The sequence below is a fragment of the Ixodes scapularis genome, unplaced genomic scaffold, assembly GCF_016920785.2.
Source record: "Ixodes scapularis isolate PalLabHiFi unplaced genomic scaffold, ASM1692078v2 PGA_scaffold0__279_contigs__length_252992795, whole genome shotgun sequence".
Classification (NCBI taxonomy): domain Eukaryota; kingdom Metazoa; phylum Arthropoda; class Arachnida; order Ixodida; family Ixodidae; genus Ixodes; species Ixodes scapularis.
In genome coordinates, this window is record NW_024609835.1 from 172,187,472 (window position 1) to 172,213,612 (window position 26,141).

General features: G+C 46.2%; 1 protein-coding gene across 1 annotated transcript in view; it reads left to right on the top strand.

Annotated features, from left to right (window-relative positions):
• The window catches only part of LOC120847345 (macrophage mannose receptor 1-like), a 138,503-nt gene that overhangs the window by 59,777 nt on the left and 52,585 nt on the right, over window positions 1–26,141 (top strand). Inside the window, exons 6-11 of the mRNA XM_040504049.2 lie at window positions 2,472–2,719; window positions 4,433–4,613; window positions 9,300–9,446; window positions 11,616–11,723; window positions 21,850–22,014; window positions 25,635–25,658. Coding sequence (XP_040359983.2) covers window positions 2,472–2,719; window positions 4,433–4,613; window positions 9,300–9,446; window positions 11,616–11,723; window positions 21,850–22,014; window positions 25,635–25,658 — 873 coding nt within the window. The remainder of the gene's footprint in view (window positions 1–2,471; window positions 2,720–4,432; window positions 4,614–9,299; window positions 9,447–11,615; window positions 11,724–21,849; window positions 22,015–25,634; window positions 25,659–26,141) is intronic.

The window sequence follows — 26,141 nt, forward strand, 5'->3', positions numbered from 1 at the left end:
AAACACCGAAGATTAAATCGTCCGTTGTTGCTGTTTTCACCAAAGGTTTTTTTTTCCCAGTCGCTGTTGCAATTAATGTCATATATATATATATATATATATCTGACATTCATTGCAACAACGACAAATCCATTTAATTCAGATGCTCTAGAATTGCCATTTAGTGCGATACAATGGGATACAATAGAGAGTGATTTATCGAAGTGCGATACAATAGGAAGTGATTGATAATACGTCACACTATTTGACGTTTGCATTTGTAGGGCACGCTCGATATATTGGCTAACCGGTCTATTGATGAATCTTACGCTCTCTTGATGGATCATGGGGTTGTTAAGAAGGGAAGTCCGCACCATTTTGCCACTTTCTTCGTGCGGAATGCGAGCACGCTTCAGCAAGCTTATGGGCAGTGTGTCAAGCTTGGGAAACCTTGAAGTTCCTTTCAGTGCATGGTTCTCGTGGTCCATACATTCTTTGACAAATGTGCAGTTTCGGTGAATAGTGAGATGAGTCGGTGCTTTATTACAGGAATAACTACTCGGTGATATTAGGGTACATACATATCGCTACACATTTAGCCATTAAGACGAAATGATAGCCTCTTTTTATATATTTAGTTTAGTTTTGGGCATGTTGAAATACGGTAAGAGACGGCGAATTCTTGTGCGTCCTCTGCATACTCCGGACTCAGAAAATGTTATCAAAACTTCTTAAATAATGATAAGAACTTATTGGGGTCAATGATTTAAGTTGTAAAACAGTATACTTGTTAGGGACGTGTCTGAGTACTATGAGAAACAGCGCCTATGTCGTATTCGCCCTAATTGCACCGCGCAGTGGCCATGTAATAAACACACCATCCCAATCCACTTTGGGATCTTTAGATACCTCGCAGTCGGTGGAAAAGCTGCACTCTTGTGGTTATGACGTCCCATGAGGACTTCTACAGTGTGGGATTTGCTAGCTACCAACTAACACAGGTACCGATAGAGGAACTAAAGGGTTGTCTCAACAGCGGCGATATCTCAAAGGAGACGACAAACCTAGTAGCCCGCAGTCCCCACATCTCCGCGGCAATATAGACGAACATTTAGGGCTACATTACCGCGGGTCGGTTCGATAGATTACCTCCGTCGGTGCCAATGATCGTCTACCTTGTCTCACTCTCTCGAATATAGCGGAAGAGAAGACACACGTACCAGAGTAAGGACAGAGTCCAAGAGCATTTATTAGAGCACTCTTAAAACGAACTGCAATGTCCCCATTCAAAATGCCCCCCGCGCCGGCAAAGTAAGAAAAGGTTCTTACCTGGCCAGACGCGGGGTTCCGGAGAGCCGAGACCGGGGAAGCATCGGAGATGTCGCCGACACACGTCCTATCACTTTCGCGGTCACCCGGACGAGTCCCTTTCCCGAAAGCGGGAAAACAAGAGGCCAAACCTCCTCGCCTGTCGGCAGTGATTCGCATCCGAGCGGGAGGGACGGAAAGAGGTCCCCCCGGGAAAGAGTGAGAGGAGGGCCCCCAAGCCAGGCGGCCCACCGCCTCACGAATAGGTCGGAGCTCACGGCGAAGGCGGCCGAGCGTTCCGACCCGCGGCCGTTCTCGCAGCCATCGGGGAAGGGAGACCAGAGGAATCCCCACAACAGGGAGTTTTAAATGCGATAGCATTTTAAGTTCCATGCAAACATCCGAATATGTTACTTTCCTTAATTTTATATTGCTAAGGTTTCGCCTACCAATACAAATAAAATTCGGGAACACGTTCTCGTCTATCGTCTCCTCATCGTACTACACTTCTTCAACGATACGTACGTGAAGCGGGAGAATCATGCTTCACCCTACAGTGGCAGCCAGGCCGCCGAAGAGGTAGACGACGCGACAAGCCGTGCGCCTGCTCCTCGCCAAGTCTAGGCATGTCCCTACGGCAGCTGAAGATCTGTGTTTCAAGTGACTTTCATCGGGGGCTTTTCTGAAGATGAATGGGTGCGATGCAAGCGAGCGCTGACTTCATTTACACGCAGTGCTGATACGCATTACTTCGTCGACGGAACAATGGCAACCAAAACCATGCCACTCCTCTCCATGGTCGAATTGGTTCCGAAATGCAATGCGCGCAGTGTTGCGTTCAGAGAATTTTGGAAGTAGCCTATTGTTCTTGAGGTCAGAGAACTGTTTCCTGCAATGTCAAATAAAGATTCTCATAGCTGCAACCATCATTTTAAACTCCAAGATGGCGCTTAGTCGTAGGGGAGACGGCTGGCTAGATCCAGTAAAAATGTGATCAATTGATGGGAAGGGAAAAGCCGTAAAATGCAAATGGCTGAAGTGTTACTACACCGAAGCTTAGCCTATTTCTTGATTCTGGCGCGTTCTTATTTTAGGAGACAAGGAGTGAAGCCGACTTGCTGCCAGCACGATAATTTTTAGCGCCAATAAGGAATCGTTTTTTTTTTTTTCTCTTCTCTCCACAGACCCAACAGTACCCATTCCCAAGCCTGTTGAAGACCCCTCGTGCAGGCTTGCCCACCCGGGCTCCTTCCCGTACGGCACTTCGTGCTTTCACATGGGCTCCTACGAGGACTGGGACACCGCAGAAGCACACTGTGCGTCCAGCGGCGGGCACTTGGCCTCTGTACGAGACATCTACCAGGAGTCCTTCTTCAGCGTCAGGTTCGAGTTCAGGGGAGGCCTGGTCTGGATTGGTTTGCAAGACGCCAAGGTACTTAGCAGCGCCACTGGCGGTTCCGTACTTTGTCAGATGTTAGAGATTTTTATGAAATCGTTTTCGTGTTCCGCGTAACACACTTTTTGGCCTTTGAAGCATTTTTTTTTTAGCGCGCGCCCGAACTGATAGCGTGACCGCGGGGCGCGCGCTTAAAGGCATGCTTCAAAGGCTCCGGTAGTGCGGTGCGCGGAACACGGTAATGGTTTGCTAAAAGTCCCTATTGTGGTTCTTCGTTATAATGTTACCGTCTAATGCTCCCCCCCCCCCCCCCCCCCGCAAAAAAAAAAAAAATAGTTTTAAAGTTATTTAAGGTAGGTTCACATAAACTGACCTTAGGTTCACACAGAGGCGTTTGCTTACGATTTCTTACGTTACGAGTGGAGTCACCGGTACACTTCGTGTTTCGTGCGTCATGTGCAATGCTGCTCCTTGATCCGGTCGCCACGCTTCATTTGAAGCACGAATCTCAGTCCCCGTGACTCCCTACGTAAATGGTCGTAAGCGGTCGTATGGGTCAGGAAATATATCGGGCACCCTCTTTAAAAACGACATATAGTTGCGGTTTGATGGCTGTGCGCACAGATTACTTGGTTTGTCTCGTGTGCGGCCAAAACTTCAGGCATCAGACGATTTCCGCAGTGCTACTGAGCGCACAAGCGCGAGTGGTATAACGCTGCAAAACGCTTGAACTGTATATAAAAGTAACAAAGCAAAAAAAAAAAAAAATTACACTTTACAAATTTATGCAAGTTGCCTCGGTCACAGAGACAGGGGAGTTTAACGAATGACAAGGCATAAAACAAAGAGGTTTTTGCTAACGGATAGTATCTTCGTTGTAACACGTAGAAGGACGTTTCGGACTTTCGCGGCGAGCTCATTGCAACAGCGCTGCTTCCAACTTCCGGATAAAAAAATGTTTTTTTCTTCTTTTCTTTGTGTGATGGCCCGAGTTTTCTGCGTGTTGTGTATTGGTTCGCTCTCAGTATGCATGTTTGTCGATAGTCACTGACAACCTAAAAAAACGCGAGGAGGGGCGAGGTGTGAATATAAAGAGCTACTTCCGGCATTTCTCAAGTTGTTCTTTCTATACATGGCTTGCATTGGTGTCACATCCGCGACCGTTGTGGTGGCCTTGCTGCTGAGCGCGTATCTTCTCGAGCCTACACATTTCGCAAGATCAAATTAGTTTTTCTCGGCAAGAACAAGTAAAAATTAATCACCACCAGCATGATGCGACGGTATCCCAAAAAGCTGCAGGTGTTGCAGCTTTTCGCCCCAGCTACCATCTTTCCTGGCGAATGAAAAAGAAAATGATTGATTGATTGATTGATTGATTCATATATGCGAGCCATCTATAGTCGCTCTAAGCCACAATGTTTATAAATGTATATTGTCCCGCAACGCACTCGCAAATCACCGTCTTTTTTTTTGTTTCATTAGCCCAGTTAATAACAAGGATGAATTTTATCACCCTACAATATATGGTCTCGGGTTCGGAGGGGTAGAATGGGGGGTCGTTTCTATTCCTTTAGGTTTACGTGAACACGTGAGAAACATATCGTTCGTATATTGTTCAATTGCATTTGTTACAAACAAAAGAGTACGTTTTTTTTTCCATTTTTTTGCGTGTTCATTGCGACAAGGTCCTTAGCGACGTGTGTCGTAGGCACGATCACTTCACTTGATCACACGTGCTTTCACTGGCAGGGAAGTGGCCGGTTCACCTGGTCCGACGGTTGGCCCGTGCACCACACCAACTGGGCGCCACTGCAGCCCGGAGCTGCCGAGCGAGGCGAGCGACGCTGCGTCGCCCAAGACATGGCCACCGGCCAGTGGAGTGTCCAGCCCTGCAAGACGTCCCTGCCATACCTATGCAAAATCACCTCCGGTGAGCTTCACCTCGGAGCCGGCAAATGCCTGTGCCTACGTCAACATTGCGAACAAATGCTTGCTTGGACGAGGGGAGTATTATGCTTATTCCATGCACCGGAGTACCAGTGAGAGGGGGATCAGTGACCAAGTGCGTCAGCGCATTACCGCTCGGAGCACGTGGAGCGAATGCTAGCGCTGCGGAACCCAGGTATTCTGAAAACATAGTTATTAGAATAAACGCTAGAGGCTCAGCTGGCGCTAGTGTGCTGTTGCATTTTGAAGCAGACAGCAAGCAGTCAGAAATTGACTTCCGGTAATGCATTTCTATGGGAAAAAGCGAGTGCATTTTCTCTCTGCGCTCGATTATAAGAGCAAATATCACGAATAATTTGTACGTATTAGGCACATTGAACATTTCTCAGTCACGGAGACGAAATAATTGGTGAGTTACATCATTTTTATTTGAAATTCGCGGTATTAAAAACGGTGTTAAAACCGCTTCGTACGTGTATTTATGTGCACTGTCGGACACTGTTAGTGGGAACACGGCGTCGGCGCTTTCCAGCATGGGGGATATACGTGCCAAACGAACGGACGACATGTGGAAAACCAAGAGAAACTACGCAGTAACACTGGGCAAGCAACTCCTTGTGCTTGCAGACGATCAAAATAAGTTGAAAGTCACGTAATATAGTCCGATTTGCAATAAATAAGTACTGCTTTAATCTTTCTGCTCATGAATATAGGCGGAGATGCTTGTTCCGTGTTCAAATCATCACCCGTACGCTCCAAATCTTTGTAAATAGGGGGAAGCCAGAGGACAGGTGCGCGATAAAAACTGCCCAACATAGGAAATAATAAGAAAACACACATTTCGTAGCCCACGTACTTTATTCTTTACGTTTCGAACGTTTTTTTAACCACTCGTAAAGATGCACGACGGAGTCCTTTTCATATAGTGAGAGGACAGGCATATTAGTAATATATAAGCACCAACGGAATGCTGGCGAACTTTGAACACACTCTACATTCCTTCGATCGTTATTTTGCTTAGAATCGTCGCTCGTTTCTACATACCTGCCATGAAACAGGGGTTTGGACCTGAAATATAGCGAAGTTTAGCATCGTTCAGTGGTAAAGAAAAAATGCTGTAACTAAAGCAATTACACTTTCACAATATTAATAAAGGTATATACTACCCGGTACAACCGAAATAACAAAAGTTATTTATGTTATTTTCCGGCGACGAGACAAAATTCACGGGCGTTTTTACATAGGGATACACAGGAGGACTGGAAAAGTAGACTGCATGCTGTCTGCTTCAATTTGCAACCGGAAGTCCCATAGGCATTAGTGCCAGCTGAGCCTCTAGCGTTTTTCTGTAATAACTATATGTAGCGCAAGGTGCGTCGATGCACGAGGCACGTGCAACGTGCAGCCTTTGGGAAGATCATGGCGGCACAGCGCAGCACTGGTAGCACTGATTTCAGACGCCATAAATTTCCCAGAAGTGGCGCGCGGCACGTGTCTCGTGCATTTCTACAACAATGAATGGCGCCACTTTTCCCAAGATAGAGGAGCTTTAGGATACGGGGTTCAACCCACGGCGTAAGAGTATCTTCAGCGTGAAACACATGTGAGCAAAAATCGCGTCGCTTCGCACCGCTGAGCGGTAAACCCCCTTCATGTTTTAAAAGTAGCGCACAATACGTCGATGCAAGAAACACGAGCAACGTGCAGCCCTTGGGAAGATCATGGCGGTAGAGCGCAACACTGATCTAGATCCTCAGACGCCATTTTCCTTTCAGAAGTGAAGCGCGGCACGTGTCTTGAGCATTTCCACAACAATGAATGGCGGCAAGTTTCCCAGGATAGAGGGGCTTTACTGAACGGCGTAAACATGACAACCGTTGCTGTCATTGGTGGTTGTACAGTTACACCGCGCGGCGGTGCGATGCGACGCGATTTTTGCTTGCATGTGTTTCACGCTTTACAGCGTGGTTTCATTTCCGACCCGTGCCTGTTTTGAAGTGGATGCGCATCTTACTGGCGTGCGGTCGTGTATCGCTGCTGCGCGGTTCATGTTAAAGACATCAGGCTAGCGGTTGTTCTGCACTGGCGACATTTCTCATCTGCAGTCGAGACACCATGGACACCCACTGGGGCCTGACTGACTAACTACCCTCTTTATAAACATACACGCAATGCGATTTCTTTTACCGGTGCTAGGGGTCAGCTAGGGGCCGGTACAGTCTACTGGTATATATCTATAGCCGTGTATGTTGCGGTTCAGCTTATGACTGCGAGATCGCACATCGTTCACTTCATACTATCATTGTTTTGCTGGATTGAAGATAACTTACTTAACTGATGGTTCGCACTGATGGCTATTGCGAATGCTCTTTGTTAGTGCTTCCAGGCAAGCGCTCTAAGTGCGGTGGAAGTTCCGCGGTATTTGAAAGAACACTTGTCACAAAAGAACATTTCTTCTGGATATAGTTGTTTGAACGAATTTCCAACGCCCCCCCCCCAAAAAAAAAAAAAAAAAAATAAATAAAAAAGAAGCAGAATTTTAATTAGGTACTTACCTCTCTTACGTTGTGTGCAAAGCGGCACGATTTGATTCGCGGGAAGTTATCACTGTTGTCCACTTCACTCCAAGGGTGCCTTCATGTACGCTTGGCTTAGGGTGGAGACATCTGGCCATTTCGTCCCACACTTTTATTTTTATTTTTTTGTTCAGAGGCTCGCGAAAGAGCGTGTCCGTGCACCAGTTAGTGGCGCTAACTGTGCTATGGTGACATTTTGTTTTCGTCGATTTCTTTGTATTTGACCCATGAGCGCCTGCTATCGGCATCGACTACTACAAAGGGTGGCATCACCCTAAAAAGAAGGGCATTGAGGCAGCCTAGTTATCATTGTTGTCCACTTCACTCCAATGTACGAAAAGCTTCGTACATCGTGAAGCACCGAACTTAAAAAGAAAAAAAAAAAAACAACGTTAAACCGGACATTAAATTTGTTCAGATAACCAGTCAAGAAATCGAACACTTTTAATACTTTAAAATGCCGAGAAATGATTTATCAGTATTTCCACAAATACAAAAAAAAAAAGTTTATTCGAGTTTATCGAAGTTTGGAGCGTCAAGGAGCAAACTTTCGGCCGCTAGTCCCGTTTTCGCACATCGCTGGAACCATTAATGGCACGTCCACCTTTGATGAATTAGATTGGTTGCAAATTCGCACGCGCTGCGTAATCGCATGGCGAGTAAGAAGGCAGGCGGAAAGGCGGAGACGCTTGCACACGATCAACAGTTTTGCCACCTCCTCGCGGCTCGTATTGCGAATTTGGCGTATATTTCATATGACCCCGATCAAACAGTTGCGAACTCTGTAATCGATGCTCACTACGGTGTTGGCACACCCTAATGGAACTTTTCCTTAATTACCCAAGTACCAAAGAGCATGCTGCGAGTGAATGTTCACGCACTGAACTTGCTGGTGTCTGCAGCAGTAACTGTTCTTAAGCAAAAGCCTGAAACAAATCGCATCTTGTACGCGCGTTCGTCAACGCCTTATTTTGGTATGGTAATGGCCGTGCTTGCATGCCTAGGCAGCCTTGGAGTTGTTACGCATCAGCAAGTGACTTGTCTCTCAGCTGTAGATGGGGAATTTAGCCAGTGGAGTACAACTGCCTTGAACGTGCACCACGCAGTAGTGATTACAGGAACGCGTGCCGGTATACGAAACTCGTCCAGATCGAAACAGGAAGGGGGTGGGGATCGAACACAGGAGGTTCTGCTCCGCAAGCCTTCGCTCCACGCTCCGAGCTGAGAGACGCACGTTAGCCCCCTTGGCAAGGCGAACGCGTGCGGCGCGTGCACTTACATTCCCAGCATTGTCCTTGATGCTTGGGCAATTTACCAAAAGGTCTATTGTTCTGTTTTCCGCACGCCTTGTCTACTGCCACTGCAGTGGGCTCTGGGAAGCTCGCATTGACAGCGCCACCGCAGGAAACTGCAATCCCGAATAAAAAAAAAAAAATAAAAACGAAGCTCTCACGCGTTTATTGTACACTGCAGAGGGCTGCGAGGCCAGCCGTGCGCACGGTGTCTTCGGAGTGTGCTTCCGGGTCCTCAACAGAGCGGACGACACTCTGCAAGAAAAGCTACAATCTCGTGACGGCATTATATTGCTTTTCAAGTGCCGCTTGCGGCGGTGCACGCGCTAATGCTGGGCCGTCTACTTTTGCCGGCACTTCACACCACCTTCACACTAACCCATCATGTTCTGTGTTGCCACTGTGTTTTCCACCCTGCACGGCATAGGGGAGACCTTTCCTCGGTCGCGAACTGCTTTAACAGTCCTGGAGAACGGAAAAGCGTTTCCCGCGATTTGAGATAAAGCTGCATAGACCTGGCAACAATGATTTTTAGGGGTATGCCAAGAGTGGTTCGAACTGAGCCTGATAAGCATTGCATCATTCATAGTCATTCATGGGCTTGAGAAAAGCGATATATGGGAACTGCCTCGCTTAAGTTAAAGCCTAAGTAGGTTAGTGCACTATTTACTTCTATCCACTGTTCGCACAACTCTAATAATTTTATGCCAAAAGATAGCTCAAGTGTCGTTGAGTCTGAAACGTATAACTTATTTCGGGGATTGAGTCTACATGTCTCTTTGTGCGTACAAATCATTCCAGAAAAGCCGCCCGCAGTGGAGCATCACGAGGGCGTCTGTCGCGAGAGTGCCAAGGGATGGGTGGACGTCGGTAACCCCTACTGCTACTTCTTCAGCGGCAGCCGGGTGGAGAACTTCCTCGGAGCCGTCGAAGCCTGCGACGAACGAAGTAAGACATACCCATCAGGGACGTTCAGTAGTTGAATATGTAGTAGCAGAGAGATGAGAAACTACACTCCCGAAAAAAGAAAGCATTATTAAATACGTTATCATTTATCGCCTTGGTGCATGCAGCTGATATTGGTTCGGTTTGGACTGGACTGGTCCGTGGACTGATTTCATGAGGCCACACGGTGGTTCTTGCCATGCTCTTTCGCTCCGTTCGTTTGCTCGTTACGTCCTCTTGTTCTCTTACGTAAGGAAAAGAGTCTTCTCGCACACTTCCAGTGACGCGCCACTATTGGCGCGCCCTTCGAAAAGCTTTAATGGCTGCACCCGAAATCGCCAACACCCGAGAGAACAGACTGGCCTTTCGAAGACCACAAAACCCTGCGCTAAATGCTAACGCGGTTCGTCGAGAATCACCGTAGCTACAGCAGCGATTTCGGCATAATTTTTTGGGGGTTGCCAAAAAATTGAGTTGTATGAACGGCGCGAGACACAACTTGATTTCGAATTTCGATTTGTGGCTGAATCCGTCGTACTCGCATGAAGCATTTTATGGCTCTGCAAAATAACTACTATAATCGGTGCCAGGTTAAGAAGGCAGTGGAAGCTCCTCCCTCCTTTTTCCACTTTAGCAGAGCGAATGCCGGAGAGGAGGGGACCCCATTTCCAGTGTTAGCTCCGCTAAAGTGAAAAGATGTGGAAGGAGCTACCACTTCGTCGTTGAACTGTCACCGACTATAGTGAGATTTTTGCAGATTTATACTATAGAGAACCTACGAACAGAACGACCTATTTCAACTCTAAGAAATCTGATGTGTCTATTTTTCTGGGAGGTTCTGCAGAGGAAAGCTGCCATCTACGGAGGGAACTCGGTGAATGCCGAGGCAAAAAATATATACATAACCAAAAAAAAAAAAAAAAACGGTTCGCGTTGCGCTATTGACCACGATATTATCGCGTAAAACTTCATACACAGGGTTACAATAAGAACTGTATTTTGTTTTGTTTCTTAAGATCTAGAAACATTTTTAGCCACGTTCTTGGCCGACTTTCTTCCGTAGACTACAGCGACAGTGGCGTACCAACCTGTTTCTGAGTGTGGAGCGGAGGGGGGGGGGGGAACCAGACCGTCCCCCCCCCCCCCCCCCCCCTCAGTGCCGGGGGGCGGTGCCCTTGGCATCCCTTGGGTGATGCCGGCCAGTGTCTGCCCTGCCTAGTGGCGGCTGTTTCAGAGCGCAAAACACATGCCTTGCCTGCCCCACCCCCCCCACGCACACACATACACACGCACATACACACACACAGACACACTTTGAGAACTGGGGGGAGGGCCCAAACGCCCCCCTTGCATCCCCCTCCCCTTCCCCGGGTTGGTACACCCATGTGCAGCGATATGCTCTCCCGAGTATTTGGCGGGAAAGTAGAGAGATTGCTGAGAGTTTTCAGTAGACGGCTGGGTTGGGACGAGAAGAGGGAGGCAAGAGCTGACAAGGCACACTTTGGTCGCTGGCAGAATGAGAACGGCAGGGCGTGACTTTCGGACGCCTCCAGCACGTGCTCCACGCCTTCCGCCGTGCTTTGGCTGCGGGCGCGTGGAGCACGAGACGCCGAAGTGTTGCCGAAGGTGCGCTCTCAGAAATTAAGGGCCTAGTATTTACACCTCTTGTCCTATATATAACACCCCGAAACTATACATTTCGACGTTCAGTTCACTGACGTTGAATTCACGATACCAACTTTTACGAGCGGTTTTTTAGCTGTGTGACATAACTTAGTAAATAGCTAACGTGCGTATCAAATATTACATGAAAACACCGAGCTTGTGCGGCAGGGCTAGCGAAACCTTGAGTGTTTTCCTGTAGTCTTTAGTCAGTGCATTAGCTATTGTAATGACCTGTATCAGTCGGAAATCAAGCCGTTCGTGAGAGTTGGTATCGTCGGTTCGACGTCAGTTGGCTGAACATCGAATTGTAGTTTTTGGGGTGCTATATATGGGGGGACCAGGGGTGTAAGTACTACACCCCCGATTTCTGAGCGAGTAGGAAGTGCGTGCTTGGAGTCGGGGCAACTGAAGCTCTTCCCTGGCCTTCTCACCAGTGACTATAGATGAGCGTACGCGATGGGCAAAGTGTGCTTGGAGTTTCATACCCGCAATTGGGGCTCTTTGCAGATTCTACCCTGGTAAGCTTTCACTCGCAGGATCAGCTGGACAGACTTCTGCCCTACATTCGACAGTCCCCGTCAAATCTCTGGATTGGGCTCGAAGAAAATAAGAACGGTGAGCGAATCCGGAGCACGGGATAGACGACAACCATTTTTGCGATCCAATACATCGCCATTGGAAGTTGGTCGACCGCCATCATTTTTTAGTACGCCGACACCATAGGAACGACGCACGAAAACCACGTTTTTTGAGTTGGCCTTTAGTCTTGCCTTTTGATACGTGGCACCACTTTCTGTGGAATTCGCGCGACTCTGAGACGGCCCGCGGCCGCAGTCATTAGACACGACCTCGAGCTCGAACGTCGGAGTGCTCGCTCGAACTCTGACGCAGCAGTCGTGTCCAATCGTTTTTTGTGGCATGTCCCGCCCAAAGTTGCCGCTTTTGGCCACCAGCTGTGCTCACTCGCGACCGACTGAGGCGCCGCGTGTTCACTGCCCTGGGGCCATACGCGTACAGTTAGCAGCAGGTAATCGGGAGCTATCGTTTTTCGTTCTTTTTCTATTTGCTACATCGCAAGTGCGGATGCGCGGCGTTGTGACGTGGCCAACAGAAAAATAAGCGTAAAGGTCTGGACGTCGTTTGCAGACGATCGACGCTCCCTTCACCTGCTCGCAGCTCGTATTGCAAACGCGGTTTGCAAACCATGTGACCCCGAGCGAGCTGTTGGGCAGTCTTATAATACTGGCTCTCTATTTGATAAAAAAAAACAATCGCCCTATTTTTACCTCAATTAAAAAAATGCTTTCGTGAAGTGGACATTGATACATCTTCATTCTTTTTCTAACAGTTACTTTGAACTACCTGAGGCGAAAAAAGTCAGTTGCCGCCGCCCAACGCTTTTCTGTGAAATTGCTCAAGTCGCAAAAATCTGGAGCAGGTGCACCAATTTCAGCTATTCAGTTTTTATTTAAAAAAAAAAGGGCCCAGTACTATCTGGCAAATCAAAATTTAGAAATTAAAATGTTCTTGATATAATACCAGCTTTTATTTTTCGCATTTGAAGGAAATAATATCTGAGGTGATCCGTTGTATTGCTGAAGAGCTATTTTATACAAGGTGTTTAATTTTATTTCGAACCTATTTGTTTAAGAGAAGAAAAAAAAGAAATATGTGAAGAGTAGATTAAAGCGGTCTTGCAGTACGGAAACGCGCATGAAAAGAATATCAACCGCCTTTTCGAAACGCCAGCCTCCACGGCAGCCAACATCTCCAATTCCTTTTTTTTTTTTTGTCATTTAATAAAGAAAGAAAGAAAGAAACGCCAGCGTTGTGTCTGTTGCACGACTGGAAACTTTAGCGGCCCCGTGCTTACCGCAAACGTCAAATCTTTAAAAAAAGTAAAAATTGGACCGATTTAGTGGTTTGAGATGACTCGCAGTGAGTTTGAATTGAGACCATATGATTATTCTCGCTAATTATCAAGGTGATTAAAAATCTTTGTTAATTATTCGACTTATTGCGAAGATCAGCACCCTGTATTGTGTCCCCCTGCCCGTATAAGTCACATACACAAGCCGCATAGGTATACCTCGCACTGCTCTTTAAAAATAATTCTGTCCAAATTGAAAAAAAAAAAGATCAATAAAACATTTAGCTTGTATACTACAGTTTAATGCTGTGAGTCGACTCCCTATAAGCTTAATTTACCTGACTTGAGGTGTGGACGCTTTTCTTTATCCAGTCCATCCCCACTGACGTGTATCACAATCTTGGGTATTGGTTGACAGTCCGAGGTCGTGTTCGGGGAGTGCCATCAGAGTGTCCGATCTATTTTCTGTTTTCAAATAATCTTTTGTATGAAATTGCAAAACATGTCCACAGAACGGGACGGGTCATAACTTCGTAGAATATTGTATTAACATCATAAAAAAAAAAGAAAAAAAAAAGATTGCGTGTTAGAGAAGGCGAAAAGGGATTTTCTCAAAAGCGCATTGACGCAACTTCGAGGGCCTCAGGTATGACAAATACAACATTCTTCATCGTCATTATTTTTATATATAGCACTCGCAGACTGATCTAGAAAAATAAACTGAAATAGTTTTTTTAACTTACATAAAAATAATAATAATAATAAAAAAAATACTTGGGAGACATTAAAATGGGGCACTGAAGTCAATTTTGGAAAAGGTCGTTTTTGATCTTATATTGTTTAAATTGTGTTAGTTCACACATTTGCACAGTCCTAAGTTACAAAACCGCCTACTCATCTCGGGGCAAGAGAAAAGCATGAGGACTATTTTTTCTCGCGGACTACAGTGTGTAGACCAATTAAAGCCCTACAATAGGCGCAGATTCGGAATGATTTTATTTTAACTCGTTTCGAAGAGAGTTTGACAGCGACACATTCGGATAAAACTCCTCTTTTTCTCCGCGGGCGAAGCCCTCGCTTGCAACTCGCCGACAAGCGCCCTTCGTCCACCACTTCACTCGGAAGAAAGCTCTTCCCAAAAAGGGCTTGTCGCGATCTTTGAACACGCATTTAACGAGGAAATAATTTACGCACGATTCTGATTTCGGGCTGGTTGGGATGCTTAGAGCGTCTATACACCGTTTCACCTTACGTTCAGGCGCAGACGACCACCTGCGGGCTCTCCCATCCAATCCCTCTCTGTGTACGTAGCCCGTGATGCGCTTTCCACGCGTCGCTGTGCCCCCTCTCCAAGGTCACGTGACATTCGCACGGCCTTGGATTGGCTCCGATCGCTCGTAGCATCCACTGCGCTCGGACGTAAGGTGGAACGGGGTATAGATTGAGTTGTCACCAGAATGAACGATCTCAGAATCGACTTCAGTGCCCGTTTATGCTTCCCCTTTAAAGGGGCCCTGCAACCTTTTTTGCGGTTTCCACATCTCTTGAAGTTCGGGCAAGCCAGCGGGCACAGAGAAAGTAACTAAATATCAGTGCGTCATATTTTAATCGGACGACGGGGAAACCTCCTCCACCGACGGGGGCGACCCCTGGTACCGAAAGAGCGCAAAATGTGACGTCTTTGGTCCTGGGCCTACAACTGGCCAGAGTCGCTAAAAGCTTCTTTTTAGTCAAAATACAAAATATAAGTGACGCGAACCGTTTCAATTTTGCAAAAAAGTAGTTTTTGTTCAGTATTTTAGATAAGAAAAGAAACTAATAAAGTTTATAAAGTACGGAAACGAGAAATGACCCGTCGGCATGCCCGCCACTAAGCGGTGGAAAAGGCGGCGCATACTAGAAAGGAGTAGTGGGATCAGGCGCCGACACGGATAGGTCTCGGATGTACACGGCGGCACTGCGGTCGTATGGACAAAAGGACCCACCGGCTCCGAGCGTTCCGAAGGCCTTCGGCGAGAAGTTTTGTCTGGCGGTTTGGCCGTTTCGCGGTATGGCAGCGCGAAGTGGCTCCCATTCTGAACCGATATTTACCCCGTGTTTCTTGTCGTTTGTGGCCAATGAAGTGGCATGCCGAATTACTGTTTAATCGAGCAGCAAATGCAATGAGAGCCGCTCTGGCCGCCCGCTGCATACAGCCTATCCAGAACATGCTGTAGTGGCGCCCTCTCGCGCCGTCGGTACGGAGTACGGCAGCCGTGAGCACTCGCGATGCGCCCACTACCCCTCCTCTAGTTCACGGCCAGTCAAGCAACCAAGGACGTCATGAGGGAAATTATTTTTTGCTTGTTTTGTAATCTTAATTTGCCTATAACTTTTAAAATAAAGCGAATTTCGACAAAAGAAAAGTTTCAATAAGTTACTACGCTCAGTGCGCTCAGGATCGGTGCAAATAAAAACCAGTGAAAAAGTCCTTGCAGGGCCCCTTTAAGAGTGCAACGCGATAGCGTTAGCGGGCCCCGTTCGCAAAGCCTTCTCGTTAGGGAGTTTTCGTAGACCGCGCTGCCCTTTCCGCTAAGCGTTCCGCAACGAAGAAGTTGCTACTGCGCCTGCGCGCCGATAGCCTTGACTGTGGAGTTCCCGCTATCGTAGCGGGTTGCGGAGGGCCTTGCGGGACGGCGAAAACGATCTACGAAAACTCCCTATTAGGGAGTTATCGTAGGTCGTTTCCGCTGTCCCGTAGCGCTCTCCGCAACCCACTACCGTACCCGGAACTGTACAGTCGGCCATCGCCACGCAGGCGCTGTAGCGGCTTCTTCGGGAAAAAGCGGTCTACGAAACCTTCCTCTAAAACTCGCTGTCGTTCCCAAGCTGTGCAAGCGCGTGTGCGTTGTCTAGTCGCTAGCGTTACGTGTTTTTGTTAGAGATTTCCAGCGAAATATCGCGGGAAACGTTTCCACAAAATATTTCGAGAAAATTTTCCACTAAATTTAGAGGGAACATTGTCTGATAAATATGGCGGGAAAATGTTCCGCTAAATTTGGCGGGGAAGTTTTCCCCTAAATTGGAAAGAAAAATTTTCCGCTAAATCTAGCGTGAAATTTTCCCGTCAAATTTAGCGGGTCGATAGGATTATGACCCTATCGACCGGCTGAAATTCGTCGTCAGCGTCGGTGGCACCAACAAATCCCGTAATGCAACGCACGCAGCCACGCGTCACGTCACACGAGCCACGTGGCTGCGTGCGTACTTCTTTCCCCTCACTCTTTTTTCCAATCTCTCCTCCGGTTCCTACAATGCCCCCCCTTCCTTTCTTTTCCCCACTACCCCTTCCTTGCTCACTTTACACTCCAATTCAGTTCCCCAAAATTGATAAAAACACGACTGTTTCATACTTCCAAACAAGTGAAACCATTGCTCCTAAATACTGCATTTCATGCGTTGTCGGACTTTAAAGATAACGGTTGCTGCCAATAGTTAACAAAATACAATCCCAAATAAAATAAATTTAACAGATTTTTCTAGACCAGTCTGCCTGAGTTATATATAAATTATATTGGCGTTATAGAAGGTTGTATATATTCCTGTAGCCCTTTAATTTGCGTGAACTGGCAATCGGGAAAGACGTTTCTAGCTCCTCTCAGATACGATTTTTTCTTACGAAAATAGGACAATACCTTGTGCAAGTGAGGCCTGTCCTCTTGAGTGGAAATGTTTTCCTACCTCATAAAAATTTATTTGAAAAAAAAAGTAAATCGAAATAATAATTAAAATAATCACTATCATCATCATTATCTTCTTCTTTTTCTTCTTCTCCTTTATTTTCACCGTGCCCAGAAACAACCAACAGTTCTTGATTTTGGGGCACAGAGTCAATAAGGAGCAAAATAAACCAAAACAGAATTGAAGGTTTCAGACAAAAAGCGATATAAAACAAAAAAAAAAAAACAAAAAAAAAAACAATCAGTCCCCAAACACTTTTACTTGCTTAACGAACACCATAATGTCACTGAATATATTAATATCGGCATTTTTTATACAGTTAAAAGAAGATTCTGTCCGTTACAAAGGAGCGGGTTCAGAGACAGTGCGAAGGTTGAACTGTGAATGCTAGTGGAGCGGGGAGGGGAGAATATTCACACCACGTAGAAGCTAGTCACTGCCTAATACTCTATTTACAATCTTGTACAGACAAACTAAATCGCGCTTTGCTCTTCTATCGCACATAGGTAGTACCAGCGAAACCTTATTAAGAAGAAAAATATAATAAAAATAAAACAGCGTGAGAAGAATCGATTGTAAACAACACGCATTAGCGTTTATTGCACGTTTTCAATGGTCATTGCCTGTGTTTTTGATGACAAATGCAATGCCACAAAACCGAACTCAAGCCTTGACCTAACTAGGGCACTAAATCAACGAATAAAGGAGGCCGGGTTCTGAAACTGCTGAGTAATGCGAGCTATGACTCCCAACATTCTTGTCGCCCTAGCAACAATAAGCGACACGTGAGCTGTCAACCTGAATTCATTATCAAGATAAACACCAAGAGCTTTAACAACAGATGCAGGTTTCATTGCAAAAATGACACCCCCATGATTTTCCTTATCTGGACACACCCAGTAGAATGTCGATCGATTGAGACGCTATATTCCTTTCACCCTTAAACTGAGGTTGCAGCGAAGGCTACAACCTCGTGACCACGAGATCGCAGCGTTGACATGTTCTCCCGGAGAACGAGCGCTGTCGCAAGAAAAGCCCGTTTCAAAGCCAGGAGCGCGGGATGGCTCGCGCTTGCAACTTTGGCTGTAGTCTCAGTTTAAGGGTGAACTAGCGTAGCTTATTTAGTGGCACTAGGGTGAACGAGTATTCACTGGCCGCCATAGCTGTGTGCGCGAATGCTGAGCGCGTGCTGACGGCGACCTTCCGCAGTTCTTTTGCAACGTGCACTCCGCACCATCAAAATGGCCGATATTACAGCAGCGTATTGAATTAAGCTCGTTCTGAGCGTGCGCTCTAAACATCGCCCTCAAATATGGCGCTCAGGGAATACCCGGGTATTTTCGGGACGCCATTTTGATGGACGTTTCTCACAGCGCATGCTGAGAACTAGCTCTTATCGTTTCTAAGAACAAGGATTGTGTGCAATGGGACGTAAAACGTGCATCCTCGTGCATTCCCCGCAGGCAGTGAAGCCAAAGCTGTGGCTTGAGCCACTAAATGAGCTGCGCTTAGAGTATCGGCACTCCGTTCCCCGACATTGTTATGGGCGCCGCCATTTTGGGGCTTGTGCAGAGCAGACGCAACTGCCGATCGTCATGATTCAAAAGTGCGACTTTCTCAGCATTAGATTCGGTGTTAGGAGGCTTATGTGATATTGATTCTCTCTGTAGCAAACTGTTTAATGATTTGTTGAGGGCGCAAAAAGCGTTTTCTTCAATTTCAGATAAAGCTTCAGATAACAGGCAACCATGATCTTAAGCCACAATATGGCCAAGTGTCGTTACTCTGAAGCGTAGCTTATTTAGTGGCACTAGCTGTGGCTACACGTGCGCTCGCGGGCCTTGAGCACTGATTAAAGCTATGCACGCGCGGTGTTCGCTTTTTCTGAAATTTTATAAAACGTTGTCCTCGAGCATTGTTATGAGCATGCCCTGCGAACAACGTCCAACAAAATGTCGTCCCGTGAATTATGTGTATTGGCGGCGAGATGTTTTGGTGGCGCCCTCCAGAGCCGTATATGTAGGGAGTTTGGCCATTCGTTGGGAAGTATAGGAGACAAATGAAGCGGCGCCATTGGCCGAAAGCGGGCTGGGCGTGTTCCAGGGCGTCTTCAGAAATTCGAATGTGACCAACCAGAAGCCGGAAATAATACCCTGGCGGATGTCGCGAGAAACAAACCTGATAACTGCATTGGAGTAACTCTCGATGGTTGAAAATATGGTACACGTGATGTTTCAATCACGCTCATTCAAAATGATGGTGGAAGAGTGCGACTAGCGGAAAGATCGACATAATCCTTACGCCAAACGCCGAGCGCCGGGAATCTGCCGTCAAAGCGGTCACACTCTGTCCGCGCAAAACAGAGTTGAGCGGCGCATTCGTTTCTCACATCTTTCTGCATGATCATGATGAAACAACACGTGAACCCTATTTTCAACCACAAAGAGTTACTACACTTCACTCTTACGCACTTATTAAAACCATATACGAACAGAGACCTTCGATGATCGATCGGCTCAGAACTGCTTCTCGCTACCACCGCTAGGGGATTCTTTTCGGCTTCTGGTTGGTCAAGAGAGCATGCCAAGCCCTCTTTCCGAGTCTGCCGCACGCCCTGGCTCTGCCCGCGGCTCCCATTGACCAAACTCTCTACATATACGGCTCTGGCGCCCTCCTTTGGTTACCTTTCGTGACGTCATTACCTTGTGAACAACAAGTTTGAAGGTGTTTGTAAAAGGCATGGTGGAAGCTTGAAATCATAGCACTCTCAAACCAAACCTTCCAACACCGTCAAAATTGAAGTTCTTCCATTCCTCTTATTTCCGTCGATGGAAAATCCTATGCTGACGTCATAGTCAGCATTCAGCCTATCGTGGAAGAGCGATCACAGCGACGTGCTACAAGGGGAAACATTGCCTTGTAACCGCCTACCTTATTGGCGCTCTATCGGCCAGCCCTGGAGCATTTCGGACCCTACGCATAATTTTTTATAATGTTCTACATATCACTATTCATATCGCTATTTTACCATCGGTTTGTAATAATTCTGACAATGTTATAAGCGGCAGTTTTTTAGATCTAATACTTCGCATTCATCCAGGAAATGCTGCAAAATCTTGTCTGTTTAGTTCTACACCGGTCGGAAGTGTTGCAGGACCTCACCGATAGATAGTGCCTGTCTACTAGTGTGTTAAACGGCTACAAATGAACGCAATGCAGTTGAACACAGTCAAACGCAAATGCGAGAAGTAGCCTTAACCTGTACAGAGATCACTGGACCATCTTTGGTTCCGTGACTTGCGAATCTCAGAGTCGAATCAAATTCAAGTCCAAGATCTTTCATTCCACTTACAACTGTAATCGTAGAAAGTCATGTGTGTCTTCCGGGAATATGTCATTACTTTCGGTTTAGACAGGTTCAAGGAGAGGATCATTGTTTGAGCACCATTTAGGGAGAGAACATCCGTACTCTTGAAGCTGATGCAATCCTGTAATAGTCGCTATTTCTTTCTGAAAGTTTATGCCGTCGCTATGATAATATTATGGTCACTGACAGGATCATACTCCGTTCACCTTTAAAGGGGCGTTGTAACAATGTTTAATTGGAATGTCTTTCACTTTACATGAGCTTACTGGCACAGGTGGGGCTCAAGGATACTCGCACGAAACGCCACTGGCCAAGAAACTCCTTTGTTGCGGTGAAATTCCACGGACCAAATTCGAGCACTTTTATTCAATCTCTCCTTCACGAAACTTGATGACTTAACTGGAGGATCGCAGTATTTTCCAGTGACGATATTTGATTATGGCTCATATATTGAGCCCTTTCATCGCGTGAACACTCGATTTGGGCTGGGGATAATCGATAGCTCGAGAAGCATTCGGGCACAAGCCCGTGTCCAATCGCTGCAATGACGACAATAGCCGTACCTAACAGCGTTTGGAACTCCGAGCGTGTCCTGTGCCTTGCCAACCCCACTGCGTGGTTATGATCAACTTTGGCGGCATATAATCGGCTCCATATCACGTAGCCACTTGTTCGGGCTGCGAGCTGAGGTGGTGAACGCTGCTGGTTTCTCTTTATCTTTAGAGCGCAGCTCTTAGGCGCCCGTCTCCGGCTTGAGCGGCGTCGGCGTCGCCGTCGCCGTCGGTGTAACCGCGAGGTCACTTGACCCCCGAAGGTCACCCCAAAGTCACGTGAACCACCAAGGTCACCCCAAGGTCACGTGACCCCTAAGGTCACGTGACACCCAAGGTGACGTGAATCCCCAAGTCACGTCACCCCCAAGGTCCCGTGACACCCAAGGTCACGTGACTCCCCAAGTCACTTGACCCCCCGGAGGTCACGTGACCCCCTTCCCGAGGTCACGTGATCTCCCCCTCCCCCGAAGTCACGTGACACCCCCCCCCCCCCCCGAGGTCACATGGCCCCCTCCCCCCGAGATCAGGTGACCCCCCCGGAGCATATTCAAGAATGAGAGGAAGAGGAGGAGGAGAAGGAGGAGGGGTCTACCCTCCCCTCAGTACCCTTCCCTCTTCCTCTTCAGGAGCTGCGCTCCAATTCGGCGTTACAGGGAGTTGTAAACGGCTTTCACTTTTTTTTCTGCGACTTCGATTGCGTGTGGTGAAAAACGAAGGGGTGTTTCACAAGTCATTAACGCCAGGAATCCGCTCTAAGCTGTATTTGCGCAAAGTAGAAAACTTGTTGCACCGCTTCTTTCAGCTGAGACCGCAGCCGATGCCACAAGCATGAGAGCTCGAGGTCGTTGCTTGAAGCGTTCATCCACAGAACCAGCACTCGTGCTAGAAATCCCCGTCTGAAAGCCAGGAGCGCGTCCTTGCTCGCACTTGTAGCTTTGGCCGCAGTCTCAGCTTAAGGGTGAACAGAGTATAGAACCATTGGGAGGTCATTCAGTTGTCCCGCCTCCAGTACGAACTTTCTGCCTTCGACAACGCTTCGGTGGCTCGAGATCCTCAGGCATGCATCCGCACACAAAGGACGATGGAAGGTGACGAGCGCGTGCAGGAGGCTGCGCACCTGAAAGAGATGCCTGCTTTTCTCATTTTCTCGGTGACTATTATAATAAAGATCTCTGCCGGAGGGGGATATGCCGCCGCTGTCTCGTGAGTTTCCCCGTTGACTGTTTGCAGGGACCTTCGAATGGCTGGATGGTTCACCTTTGGACTTCGAGTACTGGCAAAAAGGGGAGCCAAACGGCAAAGACGAGAACTGCGTCGAGCTTCGACACTTCGATTCACTGTGGAACGACATCAAATGCAGTGTCAGGAATGCGTTTATCTGCGCAGCTGCGAAAGGTACATGATTTTCTCACTTTAAATATATTCATACAGTGTATATTTAAAGTTTATAATACATGAATGAAACTTTGCATGAAAAGTTACACCAAAGGAAGACAAAAAAAAAAACACAATGGATGTTAGTTGCTGACCAATCAAGTTTACTTGTACGACTTTTTAACGTGCTGCTTTAAAATTGAAAAGTGACCGCCGCTTTTGAAGCTACCTTATAATATTAGTATTATACTGATAACGTGGTAATTTATTTATCCATTCTAGTTTCACATAAATTGCACACATTGTTGGTTTAAAATTCTCCTCAGACATGCGTTATAATATCATAGTTAAAATGTTTTCGTGTCTGGTTGTAATTATGATCATGAACTAAATATCATCGCGTAAAAACTATTTCAGCCATGTGTTTTTTTTTAATCGTGGAATGTTCTAGAAGATAATTAATCCAGCCAGGTAGCGAGCCCTCTCCCAAAAGGTAGCCCACCTTTATTTTCTGTCTGATTTCTTGTTTTAAAAAAAATCCCAATTACAACCCACCCGCGAAGGATGGCGTTAGCCAAGCGATAACAGACTGCCTACCACGAGAAACAGCCCCAGCTTCGGAAATGAGAGCGACTACTTTTCGGTACCTTGAAGGCCGGTCCGCAGATATCATCGCAGTGCTCAAATTACACTAGGAACAGCGCTGATACAGCACTTGTTGGAACGTAACTTAGCGCTGATGTAGCGCTCTGTCAGCACTGTACGAATCTCTAATACAGCACGAAGTCAACACTATCTCACTGAGGTAGCACAGTGGTCTATGTTTGAACAGGCCTCCAAGAGACGAGTAAATTGAGTTGTCCTTTTGCTGTTGAAATCATGTGGTGCTCGTGGTGTGTTCGAGGGAAAGTAATATAAGCTGCGCTGAACACTAAGTGAAGTGTTTTTTTACATTTCGTGACCTCACACTTATATTTAGCCAACCATATACGTTTTCGCTCAATTGGCTCACAGTTGTTGAGAGCACCATTTTGGGGTGTTACCATCACCCTGAAACGAATCACATCCAAACACTGTCGCAGCATTGTGGCTCTTTTTGACCTTAGATAATGTCGAAAATCTAGTAGGACATCGTTATCTAGACTCTTTCTTTTTGTTCACCCTTGTCCCCGACCACGTCGTTAACAAATCCAGTATGCGGGATGGAGAAAAAACAAGGAAGCATTACAACCTGAAGCAAGTAAAATAATATAGAAAAGGCATAACAAGAATGGTAGACAAGTGGCGAATAAAACGTGAAGTTTTCTCAGTAGTGTGGCGAGACTAAAATGATGTTTCCCGTATACCGGAAGTTCCGAGATTCAAGATGGCGGCGCCCGCTTAGAAAAGGTTCATAGGAAGGGTTACGGTATTATCCTTTACTATCATTTAAAGAAGCGGTGGAATAATCGTGGGCGTTGTAGTGGAGCGAAAACTAAAGCAAGACGTTATCATCGTCACAATTTCTAGCAAGGGAAAGGGTAAGGGTGCTGTTGTATCAAGGTGCCGATCATGGCTATTGTATGCAATCCGATGATCTCAGTTTGGGTAAGGTCTCAATTTAGACGAAATTCTTAAGTCTGCTTACAGCTTTAGTTTGATAGACATTTCATTTGAAGAAATCTCAATTCTGCTTGCATCTTCGATGCTAGTAGAAGTTTCAGTTTGTTCGTCCTGGGCCTCTTCGTTTGCCCGAATAACCTTGTATCAATGAGTGCGAAGAAGGGTAAGTGCAGGCTAAAGTGTTCAATTCCCTTTCAAGCTTTAGATCGCTTAACCACAATCTTATAACCTGCGTTTTTCCACTTTAAATGAACAATTCAAACTACAGTTGTTCGAAATGAGGACGCTGCATGCAAAGATTTAATGGCACCTTTTGGTATAAGATCGACAATATGTTTGGGAACTGATCATGAGATTTTGTTAAAGGGATGGTAAACCGAAATTTGGATTTCAGTAAACAATGCAGGAGCTGTAGGCAGGACGCTACAATCCCTACAACACTACTCGTAAGGCGATAACTCGAATCGACGGCCGTATTTTTGGAAAAAGAGGTCGAGATTAAACGAGGCCGACGAGGCGCGTGTCGTCACGATATCTCGTTTCCCCCTCTCTTCGCTTCGCCCCCTCAAGGCGCCGAGGCGGAAAAGACGCTAGGCCGTTCCCTCTCCTTCTCGGAGAAACAAAGACGTATACAGATCTGTCAAATGCGTCTCATTTTTCTTTTTTTGAAAAATACGGTCATTAGTTTAAGATATCGCTGAATGAGTGATGTTTTGGTGTTTGTAGCATCCGGTTGCACGCTTTTGCCGCCGTGTTTCGTGGAATCCAGATTTCGGTTCAGCATCCCTTTAATGTGAAAACTGATATTGAGAAAAAAACTATGGAAGACCAAATCGGCCATCATGTTTTATTTCTCCCAGAGACATGGCTTCGGACTTGCAGACTTTGTGCGAAACTTACTAACTGTATGGGTGTCAATCATCTGATGAGCTAGATAGTTTCACTAATTTTTGTGTATAAGTTTCTTAATCTTAAATATTATTCACTGGATAGCATTCAGGTGGGCCCCCCATTGCGCTCTTACGCAGTAAAATCTTTGATATTATTTTCATTCCATTTACGATGGCAAGAACTAAATGCTAATGAATAAGTTTTTAATTAATTTTATAAAATCTTTTAGTTTAAATCGAAATACGAGAAAATATAGAGAAGGATTTATTGTGAGTCGACTATTCCTATTAAAGCCTTCCCCAGTAAATTTGGCAGGAAGGTGGCGTCATTTGACCTCACCTGTCGTCACGTGACATATGGTGACGTCAGGTAGCGGGGTAAATCGGCGTCAAATGACCTGATGTCAAGTGACCTATTCAACCATTCAGTTTCCCCGCTAAATTTAGCGGGAAAATACACGCCATGTGAAACACCAATTGCCTCACCAATTCTCTGTCACGCATTTCATGCATTCTAGGACTTCAAAGGCAAAGGTCGCTGGCAATTTGTTTTTAAGGTGTATGCTCCAGCCAAAGTGACATGTTGAACCAAATTTCTTTTTTATCAAAATTAAATCTTCTAGCTGTACTGTTGTTTCAGCTAAATTAAAACTCCAACTGAACTGATAAAGAGCCGAGAAGAGGTAAGCCGTTTAATAGCATGAGAGCTTTACTCGAATTTCCCACTGGGTTAACGACCTCGATCCGTATGAGTCATTCATGTTACGAAACTCTCCTCTACATGCTGACTTGTCTGAAGCGCTCAGTGCTTAAGTGCGCCAACGAATATATATACGACCTTCATACATTTCTCATGATGGCCATTTTCAAGTCAAGCTGGAACAAAAATCACACGCATGCCATTTTAATTTGGCGCGGTAAAATTACATTTAACGCGGACGTCCTTAGATTTCAGGGTTATGCTCGAGGGACAGAGGCATCAGGTAATTATTCCCCATCGGTGTTCTAAAAAATGTTTCTACGTCAGCCGAATAGAATGTTTTCAGCGTAAAGTATCTGACGTCAACATTAGTGTAAAATAAACCGAGCGGCCATTTCCGAATAATGATTAACGTAATTATGCACATTTGTTTCATTTTTATTTTTCAGTTTTTCCGGACGGACATCAACAAGGTGATTTTCTTATTTATTCAATTTATTTATTCTGACACCTGCAGCGCTATGAGGCATTACAGTAAAGAGAGGAACTAATTCGGGAGTGGAAATAGAAATTGTTATTCAAAATTAGAAGTGTTTTAACATGCACAATACCACACCACATTTTGAATTCCACAGTACTCATCATAGCAGTTGGCGGGATGTAATTAAAAGTTACGATTAGACTACGACACCATGAGGTTAATAATGAACCAAACGTTTTACACGGTACAATGCTCACTGACATTAATGTAAGTGTCGGTAATGAATGGAAGGAATTAAACATCCACGAGATCCCTGGTGACGTTTAATTCTGTCAACTTATTTTTTCTTTTTTTGGAAACCTGTAGGGTTTGAGTGGGCCTACAGAGAGACAAGGGGGTAAGAGTGGCGATGTAACAGCGTTACCCCCCTCCCCCCCTACACACACACCTTAATATTTGCAAAAGGGGGCCGGGG